We start from the raw sequence: 25275 nt of genomic DNA, 5'->3' as shown, positions 1-25275 counted from the left end.
AGTGTCTGTAAATTTGCTTCAAGGTACTTTTTGTCATTGAACAAGACAATTTTGCAACGGCTTCTTGATAGTAAAGTGAACGTTAAAGTCAATGTGATCAAACTCACATTCGTCCTCTCGACCCTCGTGGCCTCTCGGACTGGGTACTGAGAGCGCTGCTCGTCACCGAGCCGATGCTCTCCATATCAGAGTCCCCGAAATCGCCCAAGACGTCTTTGTCTGGACTCAGGTGGCGCCGAGGACGGTGATGGATTCTGTGAGGATGGACGTTACTTATCGTCAACGGGTCTTGCCGCATTGATGGTAAGTCCGAATCCGACAGTCCGCTATAGTGTCTTTCCCATCCTGAAAAACAAGTTTGGTCAGTCGCATGTTCTTCCATTCAGCACCTCAAGTGGTACACTAATCACCGCGTCGAAAGTTTCACCTAGACCTTGGTGAAAAGGAAAGTACTACACACCAATAGTTAAGTTGTCAGTTAACTCCAACTCACCTCCCATTCCCGTGCTCCTGTAGGTTGTGTGGAATTGTCTTGTCCTGTGCTTTATGAACTTCGTTCTCTCTTCCAAGTCCTGAGTGACTCTCTCTTTGAGTGCGGCGTGCAGATTTGCTGGTATTTGGGGCAGTTGTCTCTTTTTCGGCGAACCGGTCGGCGTCGCCGTCGCTGACCTTGAGCCGAACCTGGAGAACAGGTAAAGGTTGTCCGGTTAACAATTGGAACGGAAATTTTTCGGGGAGAGTAAGCTATCCGGAATCGTCTCACCTGGACCCGTAGCCGTGCGAGTAGGGCACTGTTCGATGCTCGGGGGGCGATAATGACCTATGATGTCCTGTTGGACTTTGCGACCGACCTCGGTAGTGAACACTAGGCGAGTCCATGGGTGCTGCGCTGTGCGATCGATGGCCCATCGCACCCCTGTGCGTCGTGTCGTCCTGTGACGTAAAAGGTAAATTGCGTTCACGATCAAATTTTATTTACACTTTCTAAAGAAAATTAAACTCATAAATAAAAATTATAAAAATATATCCGTATCGTACTAACATATCACAAAAGTAAAATGCACTACCGATTTAAAAATCTGAGGCGTATGAAACGGTTTGTTTTATGCACCATTCTCATGACGTCACTGTTCGGTATACCTAAACTAACCTCGTCGTACCATTCTAATCTACGAAACATGGATTAAGACACGTTGACATGCTGAAATATTGAGTAATGCAGTGACAGGAGACTGGTGTCAATTTAAAATGTGTTGCAGCTCTTGTCACTTTATAGCTAGTTCTGTTAATTTTTATTCATAAAATGATTCTGTGAAACGTTCATTTTACCAAAAAGATCGGTTCAAGTAGATAAAATTAGGTACGAAAGAAAAACTATGTTAATTTATTTTCTAACCCAATTTGTGCCAATTTGTGGATTATTTAACAAGTTATTCTACACAAGTACTATCGTGACACTGTTTCAAGATCGTCTGACCATGAAATTTTTCTGAGTCAGGTCAAATCTTTGAAAATGTACCATTTTTCGTCGAGGAATTGTTTAAGAAATACCTGCATAAGACATGAATATTGGAACTTTAATCTGCAATCCTGTATCCACTTTCAGAAAATATCAAAAATTATTCGATGTTTTGGATGGTGGTACGAGTTTCGGAAATATTTCGTATAAAATAACTTTATATTTGCTAGGTTGAATTGAAAACTTTTTTTCTGGTAATAAGAAAAACTCGATGATTTGGAAAATTTTGTGTGGAGAAAATGAAATAACAAACAATTCATTGTTGAGAATAAGATTCCATCAAAACGAATATAACAAAAAAAAAAGAAAGGATGGGATATTCTGACCTTGCGGTACTGGTGATAGTCGGAAATGGAGGCAGGCTGTTGATCCCTGGACAGCATGAGGGCAGCTCGTTTATGACCCTGAGGCGACATGTCTCTCCGGCTTCTGTGTTCTCCTTCGACGCTGAGTTCCCTCTCGGGTGGTGGGCTGGAATAGTGGCTGCTCCAGGGTGCGTTCATTTTTTAAAATTAGTGATCGGCGTGTCGCTTACTTTTCTAGATGGGGCGAGTGCTGTGATTTCACGTCTGATATATACGATCGGCCGATTACCGAGACACTCAGCGGATGGTGCAAAGCGCCACCTTGGTATCATGATCATTCTTAAGGGGGTACCCTGGTCGTTTTCGACATTGACGTATTATATATCTCCAAATATCAAATTCCATGCAACTTAAACACGAAAAAGAGCTTAACAGCCCCGTTCTATATGCAGTTTTGAATAAAAACACTCCAATGTATTTTCATTTGACGCTGAAATAGAGAAATGTCATGGTTTCTACACAATCGCAATTGTAAATTATTAGAATTCATGCCATTTCTTTATTTCTGCATCGAACGAAAATGCGTTAAAGTATTTTTGTTCAGAATTACAGATAGAATGGGACTGTTAAGCCTTTTTTCGCGTTTGATATACGTGGACTTCGATATTTGCAGATATGTATGACAACGTTGAAATCGACCAGGGCATCCCCTTAACCTACCTCCATTATGGTTTATTTACTAAAGAATTTCGTTATTTTTTTCTAATTACACGAAGCGCCATCTGTTTGCATCTCGGACCGCCGATCGAACTACGGATAGTTATGTATATGTATTATATAAGCAGTAGCTGCGGGTTATTTTTGTCCCCCACCCTTTCATTCTATATGCTTGAGTATATTATATACGCCTAGCCTACGCGTTTTTATGACAAATCTATGAATACGTATGTAATTTATGTACTTGCAAAGTGATGAAGCGGTGAAATAACACCTATGCAATGTGTACGTGAGTTTTTCAACTCTTCAGGATTTCGACTCTTCAAGAATTGCGAATGAACTAACTGGTTGTATAACAAATTTTTTAGAAGGCTAGGCAGGGCGATATAGAGGAAGAATGTAACAAATAAGCGTTTTCAAAAACTATTTGAAGTTTCGAAAATAGAAAACAAAAAAAAATACGTGTGCATACATTTATTTACAGACAAAGAACTACACCTTCTTATACGTTTAGGCGTGGATAAATTTTATTCGAGTTTGCAGATCTTAATTCAATTTTGAATTTTTATAGATTATTAGTTATAATGATGAAAAAGTAAACAAACGTAAGAACTTTGATTTGCGTTCAATTTTTTCTTATATTCAATATCATGTTTTAAAAATATGTCTGTGTTGTTGTCACTACCTGACACATGACCCTACCGAGATCCTTTAGAAATTTTTTCTACAGAGCTAGAATATAGTGATTCGTTACAAGTGATTTTAATGTGAGATCATTCATCGCGTTGGCATCTAAACTTCTAGCGGTGAATAATACTGGTATAAGTTGCAGGGTAAATGAATAATGTGATTCATGATGATAATGAAGAGTATAAACTTGAAAATTCGTACCGCTTATAAACTGACGACATATTATGAAACCTAAAATAATAACAAAAACACAGAATTAAAATACTACCAATAATTATAGATAATCACACGAGAAAGAGAGCGAAAGAGAGAAGGAAGGAGAGAAAGAGATAGAGAGAGAGAGGTAAAGAAAGACATTGAACAACGAATAAATTTTTTTTATGAAGCACGATTATGGCAAATACTTTAAACTTATTAATTATTATCCATCATATTTCGCACAATTCATGACTTGCGCAATAATAAATTGACGTTAATCAGTTATAGGCCGTAATATATAATCGAAACTTTTGCTCTCCGCCCTGCGTTGAATGGGGCATATATAAGGGGCATTCCGTACCAATTTGACTCGTCTTCGATCGTGAATAACTCGAAGTGGATTCATGTTGTATTTTCATATTCTTGCTCCAACTTTTCTTTCTGTCTTTTCAGAACTATTCTTGTGATAAAAATATGTTTAACCTTATACAAACGTCAAACTGGTTTCTTTATCATTTGCTTTTCAGGAATTACGGTAAATTTATATCACTGAAGTGAAATTTTTTTCAGTAACGATACATTCTGTACTAATTGCAGACAAACAATATGCTGCTTTGGAAATGATCAGTTTCAAAAATTTAATTTTGAAGAAAAGAGGTAACGATTTTTTCAAATAATTACATGAAAAATAGTACTTATCAACGGATTGTTCATACATTAGAAAAATGATCGATGTGTTTACAGACTGAAATCTTACGAAATCAACGAAAGTTATTGTATACTTGAAAAAAATTGTAATATTTTAACCCGAAAGATAATTTGAATAAAATTTGATTGCGTTTGGAAACCGAAATTATAGCGTAAAAATAAACATGGATCAAATTCGAGATGATTAAACATTGGTAAAGTTGGCATAGAATATCCTACACGAAACGTATGCATATATAGATATAGATATATGTACATATGTACCTATAATGTGCAGAGTGATAATAAAGTAATGTACGTAACACATAACAACGTGTCACCTGAGGTTTATATAGTTATATGGGAATAGATGCAGAGCTGCGGTGAAACCTTTTAGGTAATCCAGTTAGGGAAATATTCAATACATACCGTTATACATATACATAACATTAAAACCGCGGTTTGGATATCCGTTATAGCTTAGCCACATATCACTTCCCATCTCGATCATCGCGGAATATAAGAAAACGGTGGGACGCAAACAAGGAGACGGGGGAATCCCGAAGAATTTTTTAAACTGGGTAGCCAATGAATGCGTGACCGGCGCAATTAGATTTGCAGTGTTAAACGATTGTAACCCCTTTCAATTACTTATAATTTGGTCAACACTTTGACATCTCAAAATCCAAAATTCAAAATGCAGACAAATTGGCACGCGGAATTATTTCGTGGAGGTTTTTTGGATCTCTCATTTTGATATCAAAAACCGAAATTCATAAAATACCTAACGACCATTTTTCACCTCTTACTTGAAATCTGATCTTTTGCATTCAGGAATGATAAAATTCGGTAGATAAAAATTTTCCAAATCATATCGCTCTCATGCATGTTTCCATTTATTTCCAGTTCGACGTTTGTAAAGCTTGAAAAGAATTTGGGAGCAGTTTAGCTACACTTTTTTTTAACTCGATACTTTTCATGAATCGCTCGGTATTTTGGGATTAACTCGGTATCCATAGCGTAACGAAAACACTCAGACTGACGTTAAAAAAGAAAAAAAAACTGTATTTTAACCAAAGAGAACGTGGTTTAAAGGTTTAAAAAGATCACGGACAAGAGTGGTTTGAGAAAAGACAGAGGAACGAGGGAGAGAGTATGAAGAGAAACGAAAATCGGGTCAACCACCGAGATCCGATAACACGGGCTACACGTGTCATGCGTTTAAACCATCGACTACATAATGAACGATGAGATGCTCGACTCGACTCACAAATAACGGTCGGGCGTCATGGTCGCAGGGTTTGAATTCCGACTACCGTTGGCCGCCGATGCGATCGACTGGGTCTTACATCCCGACAGGGTTCGTGGTCGCGGGCCAACTGGCATGTCAATTGGCTAGTTGCCCACTTTTATAACTCCTCTCTCTCTCACCCTCTCCCTTCGCCCTTGGGTCCGCGTTCCGTTCGCCACCCCGATCCACGACTCTGTCTAGCAGCTAGCTAAGCTAGATAGTCGGAATGACTGAACCACGTACATAATTTCGTGGGTTTGTGTATACACATGCGGAGACGTAGTGATCTGTACAGGGTGTCCCAGATTCGAACACGTTTCTCTGCCAACCATTTTCGAGGAAAACAAAAGAAGACCAGACACGACGGTTTTTTATCCACTCAGAATGAAAAGCTTCTACGATTTACAGACGTTTCGAACCCCGTCTGGAGTCTCTGCTTCTGTTTTCTTTTTTTTCGAAATTCAAATCGTATTGAAGTTTGTTGAAAATTGTTAAACGATCGCGTTTCTTTTTTTCCTCTCCGATTGGAAGATCGTGCGGAAATACGAAATTAGGATTAGTTTTTGAACCGAGATTCAAATACAGAGGTGATTTAACTTCAACCAAAAATTCCACTCGTCGATTCGAAACTACGCACCAAATATGAATCGTTCGAATTTGTATAACGGTCGTAACGGTACCGCCAAACATAGTCGCAGGTTGGCACATTAATGTCTTGCGCAAAACCAAGTTCAAATAGTTTTCATTGAAGAAAATTCATTGTCATTTCTACCAGTAAAGTCAATTCTCAAGTTTGAGTAAAAAATTTATGATAGTCAATCTTAGTACTAAGGAAGTTATTGTTAGGATTTTGATAATGTTCAAACTTGAAAACAAGCCTCCTATATTTTTTGAACAATTTACAATGACTTTATGACACATTTCATTCGACGTATGAATTGTATAGGAAAATTTGTCACTACACCCATCTGCTAATACAGTAAAGTATTTTCAAATAACCCATTAGTTGACTTAATTTTGTTTCAATGAAAAACATTTACTGAGATATCTTCCGGTTTTTGAATACCTTTAAGTTTTCTTTTAGCCAGTCCAAGTTACTCTAAAAAATGTATTCTCGCGGCAATTAATTAAACCTTCTTGTAACGAAAGTTAGGAATTCCGTAAGTCAAACTGCATAATTACTTGAATTAAAAAACTCCAATTATTATCAAGGACGTTGAGAGATTTTTCTTAGTCACAACGGAGCCCGATACTTATACGAAAAGGGCGACTAGCTGGCGTAGATATGAGTGAAAAAAAAGAAAGAAGTCGAAGGGAAATTCCGGGTGTATCGAGGGGGTAACGTTTTCTGGCAGGAAATGACGCCAGCGAGGCACCGGCGACTCACCACTTTTGCGGCAAAGAGGGGGGGATGACAGAGCGACGTAAAGGTAAAGGGAGGGGAGCGCGTCGCCCCGACGCCGAAACTGACTGGCGCCTAAATCTTGCCCACGGCGCGAAAAGCCCGCAGAGCAACCGGTATCGCGACTTTTGACGCAGCGCAGCCAGACGAACGACGCCGGTTTATCTCGGGGATTCCCTGATCACTGAACCCAATACCGAGAAAAATGCCCCTCCCACACACCAGGGAATATAATAATAAATACGAGAGGCAGATCGTAGTCTGTGTTCGAGGAGATGTAAAAGGACGTTTGCGCAGGTCGATAAAACAGGAACCTAGCGCGAGAGAATGACCGCCATAACGGAGGAGAACGAGCGCAGAATGAGTCGCCGCCAGTGTTGTACAAGATGATGAATATTATTATCTGGATGAAGGTAAGGTTATTCGCGTAAAAATTCACGTGGTTAAGATGATAAATAATATTATACATATCAGTATATCATATCAACAAGAAAGCGAACGATAATAATGGAAGATTCTTAAAATTACCGAGAAAATTGGTGGTTGAAACAAAATATTTTTATGCCGGTGGTGAATAAAATATCTTGTGTGTAAGAATAACTTTTAGTTTTTTCTTCTTTAAACAAAGAAAGATTTAAGTAAGATCAAATAAAATTCAATTTAAGCCACAAAAGATGAACGACGAACTTGACTTTTAGTATCTCTGTAGGTTGAACAGCGAAGTAAATTTATCTACGATGATTTATTTAGGATATAACGTACATCACTGGTCGCCACTAATTCGCTTTCTATTTTATGCATCCTGTTTATCGAATACTCATACAGGTACTAATTATCGGCAAGGCCGTAAAAAAAAGTCTTGGCTCACTCACCTCGATGAACTGCCGATGCTGCTTATGCTCGCACCATCTACCCCTCTCCTCTGCTCCCTGGATACGTCGTAGTCTGTGATGTCACACTCCGAGGTATCGGAATCACTCAATCTTGACGTCGTTGACGGTGGACTTAGATGGCAGTCAACGGGCGTCGTCACCATCTCGTCGGCTGTGTCTTGGTAATGTCTGCAAGGGCACGCGACACGGACAATCGTCAGTTCAGGTTTACGAATCTTTTCCCGCGCAAATACTTACCCTGTGTGCCTGTGCTCCTCGTGAGCAACCAGGTAGTGCCATTCCGGCTCTTGATCCAACGCAGAGACTTCCAACTCTAGGACAGCCTCACCTAGGAAGTCGTTCGCTCCATATCTGTGAGAGAAATATCAAAAAGTGGAGAACTGGGTTAGTTATTCACCGGACTCTTGTTTTGACCGTTGATCGGAAAAAACAGGTTCCGAACTTGACCAAATGAAGCTCAACTCCCCAGAGAGTACAAATTTTAAATTCTTCAGAGACACGTTTGAAAGATTTCCTTTACTCAGTGTTTAGACATCTAAAGTTCACGAAAGACATGGACTAACCTGACGTAATCCCAAACGGTAACCTCAAGCGCCCTCTGCCGAAGCTCGGATCTTCTGACTCCGCTGTAAACGAAGGTCTGATTCCACTTGGGGTCGTTAGTGTTGGCCAAAGTCTTCGTTCTTCGTTTGGACTTCTCACTGAATGGTAGTAAAAGTGAAATAGATCACAGCCAATGAATTTTAAAAGCGAGTCCTCTCATTCACAGGTCGAATGAGCACTCCAAGGACTTTCACTCTGGTGCAAATTAATTGATTTTTTATCGATTTGTTCAACCTGAGAGTGAGAGGATTGGACTCCTCGAATTGTTTACCTCTTGTCAGGCAGTAGGAATATCTTGGCGTAGGGATTCCTTGGCTGGCCGTTACCTCTGGGTGTCAATCCAGCGGCACATACCAAAGTCACAATGAGCTGAAGCCCGGTTGTGTCGAACCCAAGCTTAACTTGCAGTCTTCCACCGACATTCGCGTTTCCGCCGGAGTGTCTCGCGTGCCTGTTTCTACCCTGAGCATGGAGGTCGGGAGAACCAGGCGACGTTACAAGTACCGATGGTTTTTCTCCTCGAGTATCGTACAGTTCTGGAAAATATTTTCAATCCTCTACGTCGTTTATTGTATAAATCCTGTGGTCAATTAAATTTTGCACGCCTACATCTCGACCGATATATACTGTTTGGTACCACACATGAATCACATGATATTCTTTCGTTTTGGTAAATCAACAAAAAGGACAGTACTTATCATATCTGAAAAATTCAAATAGGGCAATAATACAGCATGACGACAAGAGCAGAGAATTTTGCTTGACAGAAAATAATAACCAAAATATTTGACGAAACATTTCGGCTTTAGTCGTGACGTTCCATTACCGAAGAGTACTACCAAAGCCGATTACTGATTCATAGACATAGGGAATAAGAAGATAAATCGCAAAGAATCAGAGTGACATGATGCGTAACGAAAATTATTATCTACTCTGAGAGATAAAAGACGACAAAAGATTCGCCTGCTCTCATGCAGCGAGTAGGAAGTACATAAGATTGGTATGCAAATGTATGTTACTCAAAGTCAGAGTTAGGATACCACGATAATCAACAAGACAACAATATCAATACTGTGAACAATATCCAAATTTGGCACAAGTAAAAATGTACAAGTAAATTAAATTATCCGATCGGTGTGAAATAGCGAAGACAAGCTGGCTAAGTTACGGCGAAGAAAAAAAAACAAAAATAAAAAACCAAACAACATATTACATGATTCTGGTTAGTCATTTAAACACTTGGGATTAAATATCGTCTGTAAAATGATTACTAGCATATCTAGTAGCCGAGAACTACTTCACGATAAATAAAATTAGGGCAAGAATAATTTACTCGTACCTACTATTATCGGCACTAATCGACGATTGCATTATACGAGTATGTAAACATTCACTTGATGCCGCGTATGGTTCACCCCTATAGGATAATAGTAACGTTTTGCGCAGGTAATTAGATGTTTCAGAGTATAAATTAGGTTAGGTTAGAGTTGGATATAAATCCTGAGAGATCATTTGTACAGTTATATACATACGCATGGATACGTATACGATGAAATATACGGTGAGATAGTTCGTATGTAAGTAGATAATTTACAATATACATGTATACGGTACGGTACGGCAGATAGTACAAAGAAACTATTATAATATAAATATACATAGAGGTAGGTTAGTTTAAGTTATAGTTGTATATTATCAGAAAAAGTTGTTGCTCCCATAAAACTATATCGTAGTGTGTTAGTGTTAAAAGGGTGCAGTTTGTGTATTATTTCTACGCTACGAAACTACTGTATAATATACATACACACATATTATATTTGTGTATCTATATTATACAAAACAATCACAAGACACCAATTCTATGTAGATTAAAATTCCTCTAATAATGACATAAACGTATCACTCGGCGAAAGGTATATATATATATATACACTAAAATAAAGAACCGAGAATTGACTCAGGCAACTTTTATCAATCTTGCACGTCCACCAGCTGGTATATTTAAAAATAAATAAAAAAATTAAAATATGCCAAATATCTCTGTTCACAGTGTTGTCTCAATTCGATTACACAGGTTTTACTCGAGGCGGGACTCTTATGCCGAGTCCCCTGTAATAATTCGAAAAATAATATAAAACATAGACACAAGCTCACGGCATATTTTTTCCCGTCGATATTCATTTTATGTACCCATACGACGAGACAAATTCAGGCTTGCGTTATTTACCTCTTCATGAAAAATTGATAAATAATGGTAACCGAGAAGTAGACCGGTAAACAAAGAAATTCAAGTTTAAGGTTGCCGAGGTTCGGGAAGACGACAGGGAAATATATTCACCTTTGTGATAAGCCTGGCTTCCGGTTCCCACCAGGTCGTGCTTCTGCCTCCATTGCGCCTGCGTGGCTCCGCGCCTCGTCGTCGTTTTGGCGGGAACCGATGCTGAAGTTGGGCCCGGCAAATTCGTCGGAGCCGTACCAAGGCTTCTTGAGACAATCAGTTCGACCTGTGGCTCTTGTCTGGACTCGGCTATGATGTCGTAGACCTCCTGATAGCTCTTTGCCTGTAGAGACCTTCCGTTCCACTCGATAACCTCGTCCCCTGCGGCGGAAACACTCACGTTAAGGATGCGTCAGCCGCAGAACGAATCGAGAAGTATTCAGGAATTTTTTAAATTGAATATTTCATTTTTTTAAGGACACATTATTTGGATATATGTTCTCGTTTTTCTTTTGAAAAGAAGTTTATAAGGATACGATAGGTTTGAAAAATGTGCAAAAGTATATCTCGAAGCCGGTGAAATTTAATTGCACGTAACTTTTACCATTATCGTTTTTAACAAAATTGAAAAAATACAACTTAATTATTTTTAAATGGAAACTACTTTATGCGATTTTTTTTCACATACAACTTCCATCCTGTGGTTCTCCAGTGGTTTAATTTCTTTCCAGAATTTTACCATTGTCGTGTGAAATACTCGACAAATTTCTCGGAGCTTCAATACCGGAAACTTGAGGTTATGAGTAAAAAGTGTGAAACCAAAAAGGTGATCACGCAAAGATACCAAAAATGTCGCTAGCTCAGAAATCAGTCTTTCAAGATATTTCTCTTCACTGCAGTAACGACCTTAATTAGTTGGACTCTGAAACTTTGTATATCATCACGTTTTTGATTGAACGCATTTTCGACGTCGAAGAGCTTGAAATTGAAGAGCTATATTCTGTGAATATGAATCAAAGCAGTCATCAGTTTCACTCGAGCAAAACACGCGTTCAGTTTAGTCTTCAAAAGTTTTGTTCCGGCGAGTTATTTATTGAACTCTGCATCTAATGCATTCAATTCCGAAGTCGACAAGCGGTTAACGGGACGCCTAAACCATTTAGAAAGGGTGGGATCGGTGCTTCTAGTCTGTCTTACCCGGTCTGAGCTGACCCTCGAGGTCCGCGGTGCTCCCCTTCTTGACCTTCTCGATTAGCGCACCCCTCGAACCGTTCTCGAGGAGCTTTCCGCCCACCACCTTCAACCCCAGGATACTGCTGCTACTGCCGGAACCTGCGCCCTGCGACTTCCTCAGGATCATGTGACCGATCATTTTCTGACCGTCGCTGCTTACCTGCCATAACAGCGGGTGCTGCGGATTCGAGAAAAGTAAAATAGACCCTTCGGATATCCGTTTAAATCCAGATTTGAACAGTTGTTGAGTTGAAAGAAGCCAACTCTTTGCTTGGGCATGTTTTTCCTCCCTTTCCTTCTCATTTTTGAGCAATCTAATGTCGTATGTTGAAGGAAAATCTTACACGCTCAAGCAAATGTGTGGTTACTGATATATGTATAATGATGTACCGGGTCTAAAGGTGGAAGCAAGTCACCTCGGCGTTTACACATAGGCATCCGTGCGTTACAATTTCGTTCGTGAGAAGGAAAATTGTAACTCCAGTTACCTATCTGTAGACACCAAGATGGATTGGTTCCGTGTTTAGGTCCGGTATGATTTTTGTGTAGCTTGAAGTTACAATTTACGACTCTGCCATTTTTGTTAATCTGTAAAAAAAATAAAAGAAAGCACACAAAATTGAAACAAGAATTTTCTTCTACTTTGTTTATAACTCTTTCGTCCGGTTTCTTTCTGTGAAAGTGTTTTAAATCATAGGATTTGGTTTTGTTATGGTATTTTTTTTTTTTTTGCAGAAGGTATTGCAGTTACCGAAGTAAACAAATACAAAATAATCACTCGTAAATACTCACTTCACAGAATGGTAATTATATGCATATTTAAGCAGAGTCGTAAGGTGTTAAGAATGTTTGAAAAAAAAAAATATTAATTTTTACTATTTGTTTTGTGTTCGCAATCTTTTGTTTCATTCCTTCATCTTTTGAGGTTTGAAATTGTGTCATTCTATTTCTGTATTTTGTACACATCTTTGGTTTTTCTTTGCATTGATCATGATGTCGAAATTGTCATGATTTTGTTGATTAGGTGGTACGTGTATAAGAAGAAAGTGAGAATAAAAATCACATTCACTTCCGCACATGAAAATACACTAACAACAATATCGTATCCACACATGCAGTTAAAATCTCGTGCGTAATGCATGCGTAGAACAGAATATCAGTAAGAGTTTATGTATGTATGTTACACATATGTATAATATACAGTATGTACTTTATAGCGTGTGTATAAGCGTTGAAGCAATGTAATTACAGATGGAATTAAAGAAACATGGTATGTGGTATATAATATGCGTATATGTATAAGCAGCATGCGTAAAGCTAGGAGTAGGTGGGTATATATGAATTTTTGTAGGTTTTTCTAACGGGCGGTGTAACTGAGAGTGGATCTACTTTCGGGAAAGGGGTTAGCCCTCTCTTTTCGTTAAGTACTTTTCGCTTGCCACCTTCTGATACCACGTTATTGAAATTTTGTTTCGATTACTTTTGCATAGAGTAGAATGTAACCGGAATCAATAGAATTTATATTCTCAATTATGAAATTGAATTATCGTTTTGGAACATCGCGTTTTTATTGATGGTAATTTGCCGTTTCTCGTATGCGATTTCATATACCTTGCCAAAACGATATACAGTAATATACAACTAAATGTTCTGCGGGGTTTTTGAGACAGTCTCATGGTAATGAATGAAAATACATATACATATATGTATATACAAATACATGAAACGTTAAAATATGAAAGGAATAACGTAGCTGCCGCTATAAGTCACTACTGAAACTTGCATATAAATATATTATACCGATGTATACAAGGTACATATTTCACTGGCAACAACTACCGTCATTCGCGTAAATCAACTGCAGCTCCTATTCTATTCTATTCTATTCTATTCTATTCTGTTCTATTCTATTCCATTTACTTAGGTTTCCTATTTATATTTTTCATAATAAACGGGCCGTCGTCAAGCCTATGCTCTACTAGGTAAGCCGACGGAATTGACTATACATGTCGACTAATTACTCCACGACGAAAACGAGGGAGATTGCTTATTGTGAAGAAGAAACTATTTTCGCTATATTCGATTTCCCTGGCTTTCAAATTTTGCAAAGAGTGGAACACAGGAACGACCAGCCCAACTTCTCCAGTCCAAGTTGCATCTCATAAAATTCAGTCACTAAGTTTTATTCTTTATGTATATCAGTATCAATCTTCGTGTCAAGATGATGATAAATATCTCAGAACGGTTTACGAAGCAAGAGGAAAGTTGAACAGGTATATTTTTGTGTCCCTCTTCTTTTTGCAGTCATAAAAACCAAAAACTCATCTTATGTCCAAGGTACAGAATATACCATTTTGAACGAATTTTGAAAAATCTATCGGAAGCTAAGCGTGTTAAAGAGAAGGTAAATAGTGTCAAGATCTTGAGGCTATGATGGAAATGTTCCGCATCAATTGTGAAATTCAACGTGGCAATAGTTTTACTTCGACTTTTGGTTCCACACTTTTCAACTTACGGTAGGCGTCAAGACGATCTCAACGAGCCCTGGTTCGTCAATTTTGGTTCAAGCGTTCTCGAGATATGACACTTGGAAATCAGGGAATAGCGCGAGCCTCGCTTCGCACGCCCAATGTGCAACGCTATTCGCTTGCGAGTTGAAGTCTGAAGTGTGATATCTCGCGAACGAGTGGTCAGAAATCAACGAGCTTGAGCTCATTGAACTCGTCTCAAGGTCCGCTGTAATATGAAAACGTTGAAACCAAGTCGATCCATCGGAAAAAGGGTATTTGATCGAGTTTATCGACAAACGGCTGAGGTCCTTCGGCCCTTCAACGTTCAAAATGGAACACTCGGCGCATTTTAAAATCGCAAGCATGTTTCACGCACGAAGACTAGTTATGGGGTATACAGAGAAGCTTCAAGGCAGAACTAATTTTTCTCGAATAGTCTTTTGCTTTCGATCTCTCGTTCACTCTGTCTCTTTCACTCTGTCCCTTTCACTCGTCGTTTTTCTTTCTCTAAATAATCTCTCGCCCTCGGCCACGTCCCGGCAACTCCAGCCCGTACCTTGGGCAGATCTCCTCTGTTGCTATCTTCGCTGCTGGTGAAGGTGCTCGAGGTATCGATACCCGAGTCCTTGGTGGCGCTGTCCTGACTTCCCTGACGGTCAGCCTCCCAGGACCAGTCCTCCTCGTGACCGACGACGTTTGTACCGCCGTCGAATCGCACCGTCTTTTTCCCCCTTCTTTCCGTAAACCTGAGAGAGACGATCACCAACCCAGTTTCAGAGATGGGTCAATACAAACTACCAGGCTATCTACAGCTCCCAAGAATCAAGACCGTCGCAAGACCACCACCTCGTCGAATATGTTCGTTGTATTACGCGGTTAAGGATTGGCCGAGGAAGATTTTAAACTCCCATCAATTCGTACATTCGACGTGTTCGAAATGTTAATTTTCTTCATTTTTTTTCATTCGTTTCAATAATTGCTTCGATATGATCAGTCAAATTTTGTCTCGGAAGTATTGATTAAAATGCGCAAAAACGGTATTAGATTATTTTACGAATGCAGTCGTATGAAATATGATATGCCGATGAAAATATCTTGATAAAATGATGGCTGAACATGATTTAGATCTAAAAGACAGTGTGGGTGTATTAATATAAGAATTCAAGTATGACCGACATCTAAAAGATAACTCAAATGTAACGATATGAAAACAAAAAAACCTTTCAAAGATGTCTTAAATACGATCAACGCCCGTAACTAAATATTGAAGCGTATATTTCATAAATTTAAGATAAGTAAAGATTTATGAGATACTTCAATAAATTTCAGACCGAAAGTAAACTTTAGCACTGCATTATTTGAACATGATTCGAGTTTAGGAGTTACCTTGAATAAAGAAGGATTATTCTGACGTAAATGCGATATGCGTATAATGAGATACAACTTGATACGACCGATATTCGAAACATTTCAACACGTCAAGGTTTTGAAATGCTTTTGATACACGACAAAAATACTCAATACGCGCGTTTCGAGAGCAGTTTAACCATTTTCTCTTGACCTCGAGCTTAAAATTCGACTTTTACGGAGTGAGAATGACATCGACCTCGAGCCAATCGCGAGCTACGATCTATTCTAGGTCGCCTGATCCCGAAGTGCGTAACGCACCTTCGACTATCCGCACTCCATTCGTCCCCGCTCCTCCTGAAGCTCCTTCTGACAAGGGTGCTCTCCTCTTTTCGTGGTTCCCGTGGGGGATGGTGGCCGTTGTGACCTATGACCGTAGACGTGGTTCGTGTGTGACCGTTGTGAGGCCCAAACCTCCGGACTCCGCTGGACAGCGAGGTCGGCCCTCCCGTCTCGTAGCTGTACCCCTTCCCTACAGTAGATCCAAATTTTTCGACTTCTGACAAACACTATTTTCCCTTACATTCTCATTACTTCGATGTGGAAAAAAAATACTAAAACTTGAAAAAAAAATACATCTTTTTTACTTCACTATTCAATAGATAAACACAAATAGATAAATTCTACAAAATTGACTATGATGCTGTAAAACCGTTACTTTCCCACTTATTCGTCGTGATAATATACTGTCTGGCTATCTTATATAATAATTATTATTTTTCTTGTCGCTGTTCAGCGCGTCCATACAACAATGATCGTATTTTTTCGTTCCATTTTTGGTATTCCTATAGGTGAAAATATTTCAGTAGGTTGATCTGCAACCCTACAAGGAAGTGTCCATGTGGTTCTTGCAATTGCGCATGTGTAGAGGTACAGGTATACATTAATTCGATGTGGTATAATATTTTGCCTGCGGTGTTATTGGTGGTATCACACAACTATATACATATACATATATGTTGTATAGGAATAATGTATAATGTGCTCTGTGTGAAATAAAATTATAAATAAGTAATATGAATATATGAAACAGGTTTCTTCATCCCACTGCGAATAAGCTGTGTTTGTTTTTTAACCATTCAATTGTTCAGTTATATTTATTATTGCTTGTGTTGTTGAAAGAAACAGCGTGCAGACTCGATGTAGGATATGACGAATATGACTCGACACAAATTGATAACGTATATAGTATATGCATAGAAAATAATAACACGGCAAATCGATGTACATAGATTATAGTATATGTGTATGTATGTATGTAGATTACAGGAAATATATGCAACACCAATTATAACAATACAAACAAAATGGTAAGTTTATACACGACAAGAATTTACCGCGTTGAAAAATGACGAGTATTTACTTGCAGTCGAATAAAATTTATAACCGTAATAATTAATACAATTGTTCAAAAAAAAAAAAAACATACGTTGAACACGATTTTATGTATTACTAGCTGCCCGTCACGGCTTCGCACAGAAAGACAAATCTAAGTTAAATGTACACTTAATCACGAAAGTGTCTCTCCGCTTGAAGGTAGCACAAAAGACGGCTTTGTAACCCCGAAACGTAAATTTATCTATCACATCACACTAATGTCACATTTCATGTATATCCAACCATTTGATTAGCGCACGTCGATACAACGGTCAAGCAGTTCTTTTTCTGCCGACTTAATTTACAAACATTGAGAATTCAAACTGACGATTTATTTTTTATCACAATAAATTATAACCTGCGTTACTCAGGGATAGTTTAGCTTTTTATTAGTGAAAGAATTTTCAAAATCGGTTGAAATGTTCCAGAAATTACCCCCTACATACAAACACACAAACTTTATCACTTCGTAATATCAGAATAGATATAGATATAGATATAGATTACACGACTGTGACGCGAGAGAGACAGGAAGATTAAAAAAAAAAAAACCAATAATTAAATGTTAAGAAAAAACTTTACTCTGTTGACGGTAAAAAATTATGCACGTGTTAACACATTTATACGATATACACGTAGTATATACAGTATATAGACAGTAAAGAAGGAGAGATAAATTTATGTATGTGGCTTTTTAATGCAGCTGGAAGAATTGTTTCGCAAGTTTGTAAACTGTTTGCTAATGGGTCAGGCTTCGTTACTTATAACACGTATAAATTCGTAACACATATATACCGTATAATCGTTTTTAAAAGAGAGTGAATTCAAGTTCTAAAGCATTATTTGAATTGCGTTCGCAAACAAATTTATTACGTGAATGTGATGCGCACGTGCTGAATGCAAATTGGTTCAAGCTGCATTCCGTTCTCTTTTGAAAACCCCGATATCCCGGAATGTCGCGGTGATACAGATTTCTATCGATTTTTCGCAAGACATACACAGATCCGCGAAAGAATGAATGATAACATTTTTATTCCACGAGAAAAAGAAACGAAGAAGTCGGTTCTAGAAAGAAGAGTAACCGGTCCACATGAGACACGCACGTGCATACACATTTAGATATTTTATACATCCGCATATACATATATTCACGTGTGTAAATATTTATGTATGTGTATGTATGTGGGGCATTCTACGTCATACTAACGGGTCATCGACCTCATCCCCCGGGATTCTGATTTCTAATGGATTGTTTGGTTTGTTTCCGACGGTAATGATACGTCTAATTTTTCGGAATTTTTCCGCCATTTTGTAAAAGTGTGGTAACCCGAAATATCCTTGTCTTGAAGATGGACATTTTTAAAATTGATGAAACTGTTTGTAAAACCAGGGACTCGAAAACATATCTTTTCAACATGATTCGAAAATGGGATGAAATTGCTGAATGTTTGTTTTTTTGAATTTCTGTTTTTCGAGAAAAAAATTTCTTCGAATTTATTTTTAATGAAGGTTTCTTGTAGTTAAAAATAATATCAAAAGCAACTCTTTTGCTAAAATTCGATTTTCTTTCATTGCAAGAGCAAAACAACGGAAACAATGATTAATTCGAAAAAAATAATCGTTTACTTCGTTTCACTTTTGAAAAAAAAAAAAAGAAAATCGAATTTTACCAGAACGGAGCTGCTTTTTATTTTTTCCCACTTACATCCAACTTTCAAATCATGACGAAAAGATGTGTTTTCGAGTCCCTGATTTTAAAAAAAAGTTTCATCGATTTAAAAAATTTTCATCTTTATGTCAAGGACATTTTGGGTCGCCTCACTTTTACAAAATGGCGGAAAAATTTCGATAAATTAGGGGCATCATTTATGACCGAAACAAACCAAAGAATCCATTTGACATCAGAATCCCAGGGTGGCAGGTCGATGACCCGTTGATTTGACGTGGAATGCCCCATGAATATATAATATATATGGGTGTGTAATTGCTTGTTTATGGTCGGTTATTTGTCAATATTTGCGTGTGTGCGTGTGTGTGGGTGTAGGCAGCTTAGATTGTGCAGCGTGAATGAGGACCACGGCTGGCGAAATATTTTTTTTATTTGTTATCGTTTTTGTTTTTAGTTGTAAATATTTATACCGCAAGGAACTTCTTTATCTTCTCGTCGAGCATCGCCTGGCGGTTGATTCGATCTCCTGCCTTGTCCCTGGGACTCCTGGGTCCCCCCACCACAATCGGTGGGGGTTTCCTTCCTAGAAGGTATTCGTTATAAGCCACAAATATCCAATCGGAAAGTGCGAATTATGGCAGCTCGTCCAACGGCTCTGGGACAACTGTTCGAACTATTTTTTTCTTCCCCCAAAGATAGAGTGAGAATAATGAAAGAAAATTTAAAAGTGACAAGAATCTTCACCGAATTCTCCGTAATTTGGCATTTAATTTTTCTTCGTATCCAAGACATCAGCTGTGCACATTATGTGCGTAAAAAATAGAAGAAGAAAAAAAGTATCAATGCAAAATCTACATATACCTGAATGTTGTACAGTAGCTGTGCAAGTAAAATGCGCGCGGGTAAAAATAGCATTGGGGTAGGGTGAAGGAGGCGGTAACCAGTCGCTTGGGTCTTAATTTAAAAGTTAGATGACACCGGTAGAACCAGAGAGAAATAATTCACTACGGGCTTGTTTCCCAGTTCCAGCAGCAGGTCGTTCGCCGAAAGGCAATATGCAATTAAAAGGTGACGCAAGTAGTGTCTGGTCGATTTTCATCAGCGTCTGGTGCTGCAGCGTTGCTGAATATATCGTGAGACGTCTTTCACGTTGTGCGGTTTCATGAAATTTTTAGAAAAATCCTCAACGCGAAACATTATTGTGAGAATTGAACTGGCTGCCGAGGCGATTTAGCCATCGACAATTTATTGAACACAATTGACTCCGAAATTTCCTGAAAATCTCGCGGTATATATACAGATATTACTTTAGTTCAGTATTATCAATAATAGTAATAATAATATTAATGATGACTTACCTGGCTAATCTACATACTAATTATGTATACATAGGTATATAAATATCGTACTATTCTAGTTTTGTGCAACTACATGGGAGCAACAACGCCATCCTCTAACGCAGTTTTTTTGCGTCAAACTTCAAGTATACTTATTCGTATTAAGATATGTGGTTAACTTTCCGAAATCCCTGACCCTTACTCTTCATACGATGTACCATCATCACTTATACAATAATATACTACAATGCTAATTCTCCGAGTAGCACATCATTTTCAATCAACGGCAACCAATCGATTGTCAGTCTCCGTTTTCTGCTTCCTTAATTCCTACGTTTATTTTAACAAGGATAGTGCAACCACAGCCTTATTAGTTCAAACCAGAAAACCGAGAGATCGTCAGATTTCACTTGTGAATCTTCAACTGTGATTCATGCAGTCTATTGCGATTACATCTGCGAGTAGTTAAGTCTGAAATGTTCGAATGCGGGAATAATCGAACCACAAATGATTGAATGTATGAATATTAAAAAACCTGTAGTGATCCAATGAATAAGCATCAGACCTTGGGACGACCGGATAGGTGAGTATCAGTTCTGAAATCGAATGCGTGATACTATTTTCGCAAACGATTTAATTCACGAGTATTAGTTTTTGAAACGGTCGAATAAGTGAGTATTAGTTTTTGAAACGGTCGAATTCGTGAGTATTATTTTCTAAAACGGTCGAATAAGTGAGTATAAGTTTTTGAAACGGTCGAATTCGTGAGTATTATTATCTGAAACTGTCGAATAAGTTACTTTTAATTTTTGAAACGGTCGAATCTGTGAGTATTAATTTCTAAACCGGTCAAATTTGTGAATATTAATTGTGAAAACGGATGAATGTGTGAGTATTAGGTTCCACCACTGTCGAATACACAAGTGTTAGTTTTGAAAACAGTTAAATCTGTGAAAATTGAAACTTGGCAGATCAAATGTGTGAGTAGCACAGCCTAAAATGGTCAAATACATGAGTAATGACAGCCTGAACGGTGAAATGGGTGAGACATAGCGGCTAAACCGGTCGAATGTGTGAGTAGTAAGATCTGATATATGGTCGACCCAGCGAGTAGTATATGTCAACCGTGTGGGCGGCGGGCACAAAATCGCGTTGGCGTTGACTGGAACCCTGATATCTTCTAATGGATTCCGGGCCAGTTATTCGCGCAATTATTAACGTTGCTTGCATCCGCAACACGAATATCGCATCGCGACGCAAAAATACTTAATGCAAGGAATATTTAAAATCGCGGTGTACGAAATGCCTACTTCGACCTCTTTTTCTCTAATTTTATCTTACTTTTATTTTATCTTCGTCGTAGAGCAGAGATTGAAATTTACATAGGAAAAATGTCTAATCCTAAGTAATCTGAGTACGTACTGGCAAAAAGTAAACTTACTGGATATACAATGTAGTTAGGGCGGAAAGTGTGATGGCCTGTATACAAATCCATCCTACGAGCTATTATTAGCACCTTGACATAAAGAGAGATATAGCGAGAGTCGAGAGAGGGATGGGATAACAGAAATTCCTCGCATGATTCTGCAGATGAAACGCCGGCTTCCCGCATAGCTTCTGGTTTACAGAATGGTTCGCACAGTACAGTCTCCCGAATATGTCATATACACATACACGTATGTACGTACATGCATATATCATGTACGTGTATATGTACATGCATTTCAACAGACATGGCAATATCCTGCATAAAGTCGAATGTCCAATAAGTTAATCAAATGTCGAATGACAGGGTATGAATTCTATATCTCAGACTTCAAATATGTTTCACGATATTCTATGAGAACGAGGTTTTCATCCCACACAACTGACGCTACCGAATGATAAACAAACTGCATTTCCCGAAACCTTATCTTCGTGTCAATATTTGCCGAATAACATTGATAATGTCAGAGAGGGCGATATAACCACGATTAATGATTTATGTCGCATGAAAACGGTGCAGTAGATCCATAATCCCACCATCGTGTATACTTAGGGTGTCACGCGTGTAAGGTTGAAGATGGATATATAGGACTGAAAGTAGCCTGCAGAATATCAGGTTACAGGCTCTGGACAATCGATAACAATAATGACAAGTCGTTTTTGGGTAAAGAGCAAACGTTCCTGCTGTTTCTCGAACATTAATTACCATCAGCGAGTGGACCGCTTCTTGGTACCGGGGTTTCGAAAGTCGAGGATGGTGCGTCATCGCAGACCGTGTGTGTCGTCTTGGGTTTGTAACCATGAGAAGACGTCGTCGTCAAAGAGACTTACACGCGCACATAGTCGCATCTAGCCTCGAGTTGCGAAACGGTTTGGGTTGGCCAGGGTGCTGAATGGACCACACGGAGCCCGGCCGGGACAGAGAAGAGGTGTCGATTCGCCCACGTGCTGTCCCGTGACGTCATGCGGACGCGTAGGCGGTGTTTGCCACTGCGTGGGTGTCGGAGGACGAGGAAGTCGAGGGGCGAGAGGAGAAGAGGAGAGGAAGACGGATAGATAGAGTGGAGCCGGCGCGTGCCGGAGCGAGAGAGGTGGTCGACCGGGGGTGGAGCGAGGCCAGGGGGAGGGTAGGATCAATGCAACGGTGGGGCTGGAAGGGCAGAACCCGAGAATTCCCGCAGGACACATCTCGCGATATACCCGAGCTCTGGCCAAGATCATCGCTTCGTTTGTTCAAGATTTATTATTCAGAATTAAGTGTCGACGAATTACACCCAGCAACTTTTACCAGACTGATGATAGTCCGGGTTCTCGATTTTTCTGAGCTCTTTAGCGAACCGACCCTTGAATTTATGACCAAGTATCGAATAAAGTTCGAGTCCAAGTACTCGACATCCGTAGAGGAGTTTTAGTTTGCTGATGTGGAAAATACACGAAACTGTATCGTCTTAGTAATGAAAGACGTGAGACAACTAGAACAATACCGGTTTTGTGGTTTCTGGATCAGCTCCATACTAAACTTTGGTATTTTTACATACCTGTCGTCTTGAAATGGACATCTTTATAAAAATTTCTTGTTTCCAACTCGAAAAATACACAAAAAAAGAATTTTGTGATGATCGAATACATTAGACTACTGAAACTGTACGAGTTTTATGATTTCTGGATGAGCTGCATGGGCGTTGTCATTTTGCTGTGCCCTTCGATCCAAATTGGAAATCTCTGTAGAAATTATAACTTTCTGACTCAAAAATGACATGAAACTGAACTGCCGTAGTGATTAAATACACTAGGCAACTAAAACAGTAAGAGTTTTACGATTTCTGGATTAGTTCGTTACCAAACCGTATCATTTTGCCATATCTTTCGTTGGGACACTGAGGGTAGGTCGCTCACTGGTAACTTTTGTCATGGTGAGAAGAAAATTTTTCGCATGCTCTCTATAGAAACCTATGAACCTGTGCTCACTACGGTCATATCACAGTCTATAGAAAGCATGCGAAAATTTTTTTTTACCATCATGACAAAAGTCAGCAGTGAGCGGCTACGCTAAGTGACCAACTTTATTTGCTACAATAAAACATTGCTGAAATAGACATTTCTTTGGCTTTGTTCTTTCTTTGACTAATCAGTTCTAATTGTGACGAAACACACGCGTTTAGTTGATTTAAAATAGATCTGAATCTATCATTGATTGAGATTATTAACCATACGGAGCAAAGAAGGACAGACCGAGAGCTTACTTTTTTCCCGTCTATTTCCGTAATATCCTTTACCCTATATCCAGCAACCCCTTACCATATGCCCACATACCTGGTACACCTGAGTGATTCAGTTCACAGGTCACCGGCCAGGCGTCCAATCACCCATAAACTAGATATACCTGTATGTATGCTATATACACACGTATTATGTGCACGTTTGCCACGCCTAAGCTGCGTGAAACACCCGTTACACACGCGTGTATGCACCTGCTTTGTGGTGGAATAATTTTAAGAAAAGAATAAAAATAGCTGCGCTACGTGGTTATGATAGTAAAGGAGCCAGGTGCCTTTGTTCTTGGTGTTGCGGAAAATTTTTCCGCATTATATATCCGAAGAGACATCGAGAGACTCGGGTAGGATCTCAAACCATAAAATTGGTACAATAAAACTTGCAAAAATCGGTCAAATCAAATTCCACGTATTTTCAAAGAGTTGAAAAATCACCGTTATGTAGAGGCATCTAATTTTTTTGTATCTGAAACCACTGTTCGCCACGTAACGAATTCGGCTGATTGAAATTAGTTTGACATCTATATGCACATTTCGGGCTACTGATTGATTGCACTATCCTTTGATTACTTGTCAATTTTCAGTTTTACTGATCATTCTGAGCTAAGAGTGTGTATTCAACTGCTGAACCTTGTAACACAAAGTGGTCAGTCACCTTCTCTACGTTGTAGAAAAAAATGATCGTCCTTTTTCATTGAAGGAATGTTCTGTAAAATATTTTTTGTAATACCTGCACGGGAAGTTCGACTTCGCGCACCGAAAAGCACGCGCGAAGCATCTGACTCTCATACACTTCAAAAACCGTTAGGTAATGTTGAAAACTGTTAGGTAATGCTCATTACGATACAATTTTCTGTTAAGTAATGTTCATTACCTAACAGTTTTCGACATTACCTAACAGTTTTACGATATGACCTAACAGTTTGGGAATTGTTGGGGAATCGGCCGCCTCGCGCTCCCTCTTCAGTGTACGGGATCGAACTTCCCGTTACAGGTGTTGAAAAAAATAGAATACGATACTATTATATACACAACGAATATGAAATCACGGTAGATCGGGCACTTCATGATCTACATTTCTTTCTTTGTAACTCAAACCAATCACCAGACCGATGGGTGACCCTGTCAATCGTAATAAGGGATGCACTCTTTGACCCCGGCAAAGGTTCGTCCCCTAATTCTTGCCGAGTATACGATCGGAGTACGCCCAGGCCTTGGTGATATCGTTTGCCGAACCGTCAAACCGCGTATAAACTAAACGGACACACAAAACGTCCCACAAAGAGGCCAAATAGCGTTTCTAACGACCACTAGGATATTCTTGGGTTGGTAGAAACAGTATGTAAGTGCGCAATCGATTTCGCTACGTTCAATCGCCACAACCAGATCATAAATGTAAGAATTCATTAGTTTCGCTAGCGCAAGAAAACAAGGATATTGAACTGCTCTGAATTTTCGTGA

The 25275-nt window shown here is 39.0% G+C and overlaps 1 protein-coding gene across 14 annotated transcripts in view; it reads right to left on the bottom strand.

The window, feature by feature from the left end:
- Nucleotides 1-25275, bottom strand: part of LOC107220576 (regulating synaptic membrane exocytosis protein 2) — a 74352-nt gene that overhangs the window by 27019 nt on the left and 22058 nt on the right. For 10 of the 14 annotated variants that reach the window (XR_006904768.1, XM_046742228.1, XM_046742222.1 and 7 more), the window contains 13 exons: nucleotides 15935-16145; nucleotides 14823-15012; nucleotides 11721-11934; nucleotides 10644-10904; nucleotides 8577-8841; nucleotides 8266-8403; nucleotides 7940-8053; nucleotides 7682-7870; nucleotides 3433-3462; nucleotides 1846-2002; nucleotides 764-933; nucleotides 494-681; nucleotides 108-345 (listed from right to left, as the gene is read on the bottom strand). Coding sequence is in view for 13 of the 14 variants with exons in the window: in XM_046742228.1 (XP_046598184.1) it covers nucleotides 108-345; nucleotides 494-681; nucleotides 764-933; nucleotides 1846-2002; nucleotides 3433-3462; nucleotides 7682-7870; nucleotides 7940-8053; nucleotides 8266-8403; nucleotides 8577-8841; nucleotides 10644-10904; nucleotides 11721-11934; nucleotides 14823-15012; nucleotides 15935-16145 (2365 nt within the window). In the remaining variant the exon portion in view is untranslated. The remainder of the gene's footprint in view (nucleotides 1-107; nucleotides 346-493; nucleotides 682-763; nucleotides 934-1845; nucleotides 2003-3432; nucleotides 3463-7681; nucleotides 7871-7939; nucleotides 8054-8265; nucleotides 8404-8576; nucleotides 8842-10643; nucleotides 10905-11720; nucleotides 11935-14822; nucleotides 15013-15934; nucleotides 16146-25275) is intronic. The other 4 variants (XM_046742220.1, XM_046742223.1, XM_046742225.1 and 1 more) reach the window with 4 other exon arrangements.

The sequence above is a fragment of the Neodiprion lecontei genome, chromosome 5 (genome assembly GCF_021901455.1).
Source record: "Neodiprion lecontei isolate iyNeoLeco1 chromosome 5, iyNeoLeco1.1, whole genome shotgun sequence".
Lineage (NCBI taxonomy): Eukaryota > Metazoa > Arthropoda > Insecta > Hymenoptera > Diprionidae > Neodiprion > Neodiprion lecontei.
The sequence above is the reverse complement of the archived record's forward strand: the minus strand, read 5'-3'. Positions and strand labels throughout refer to the sequence as shown.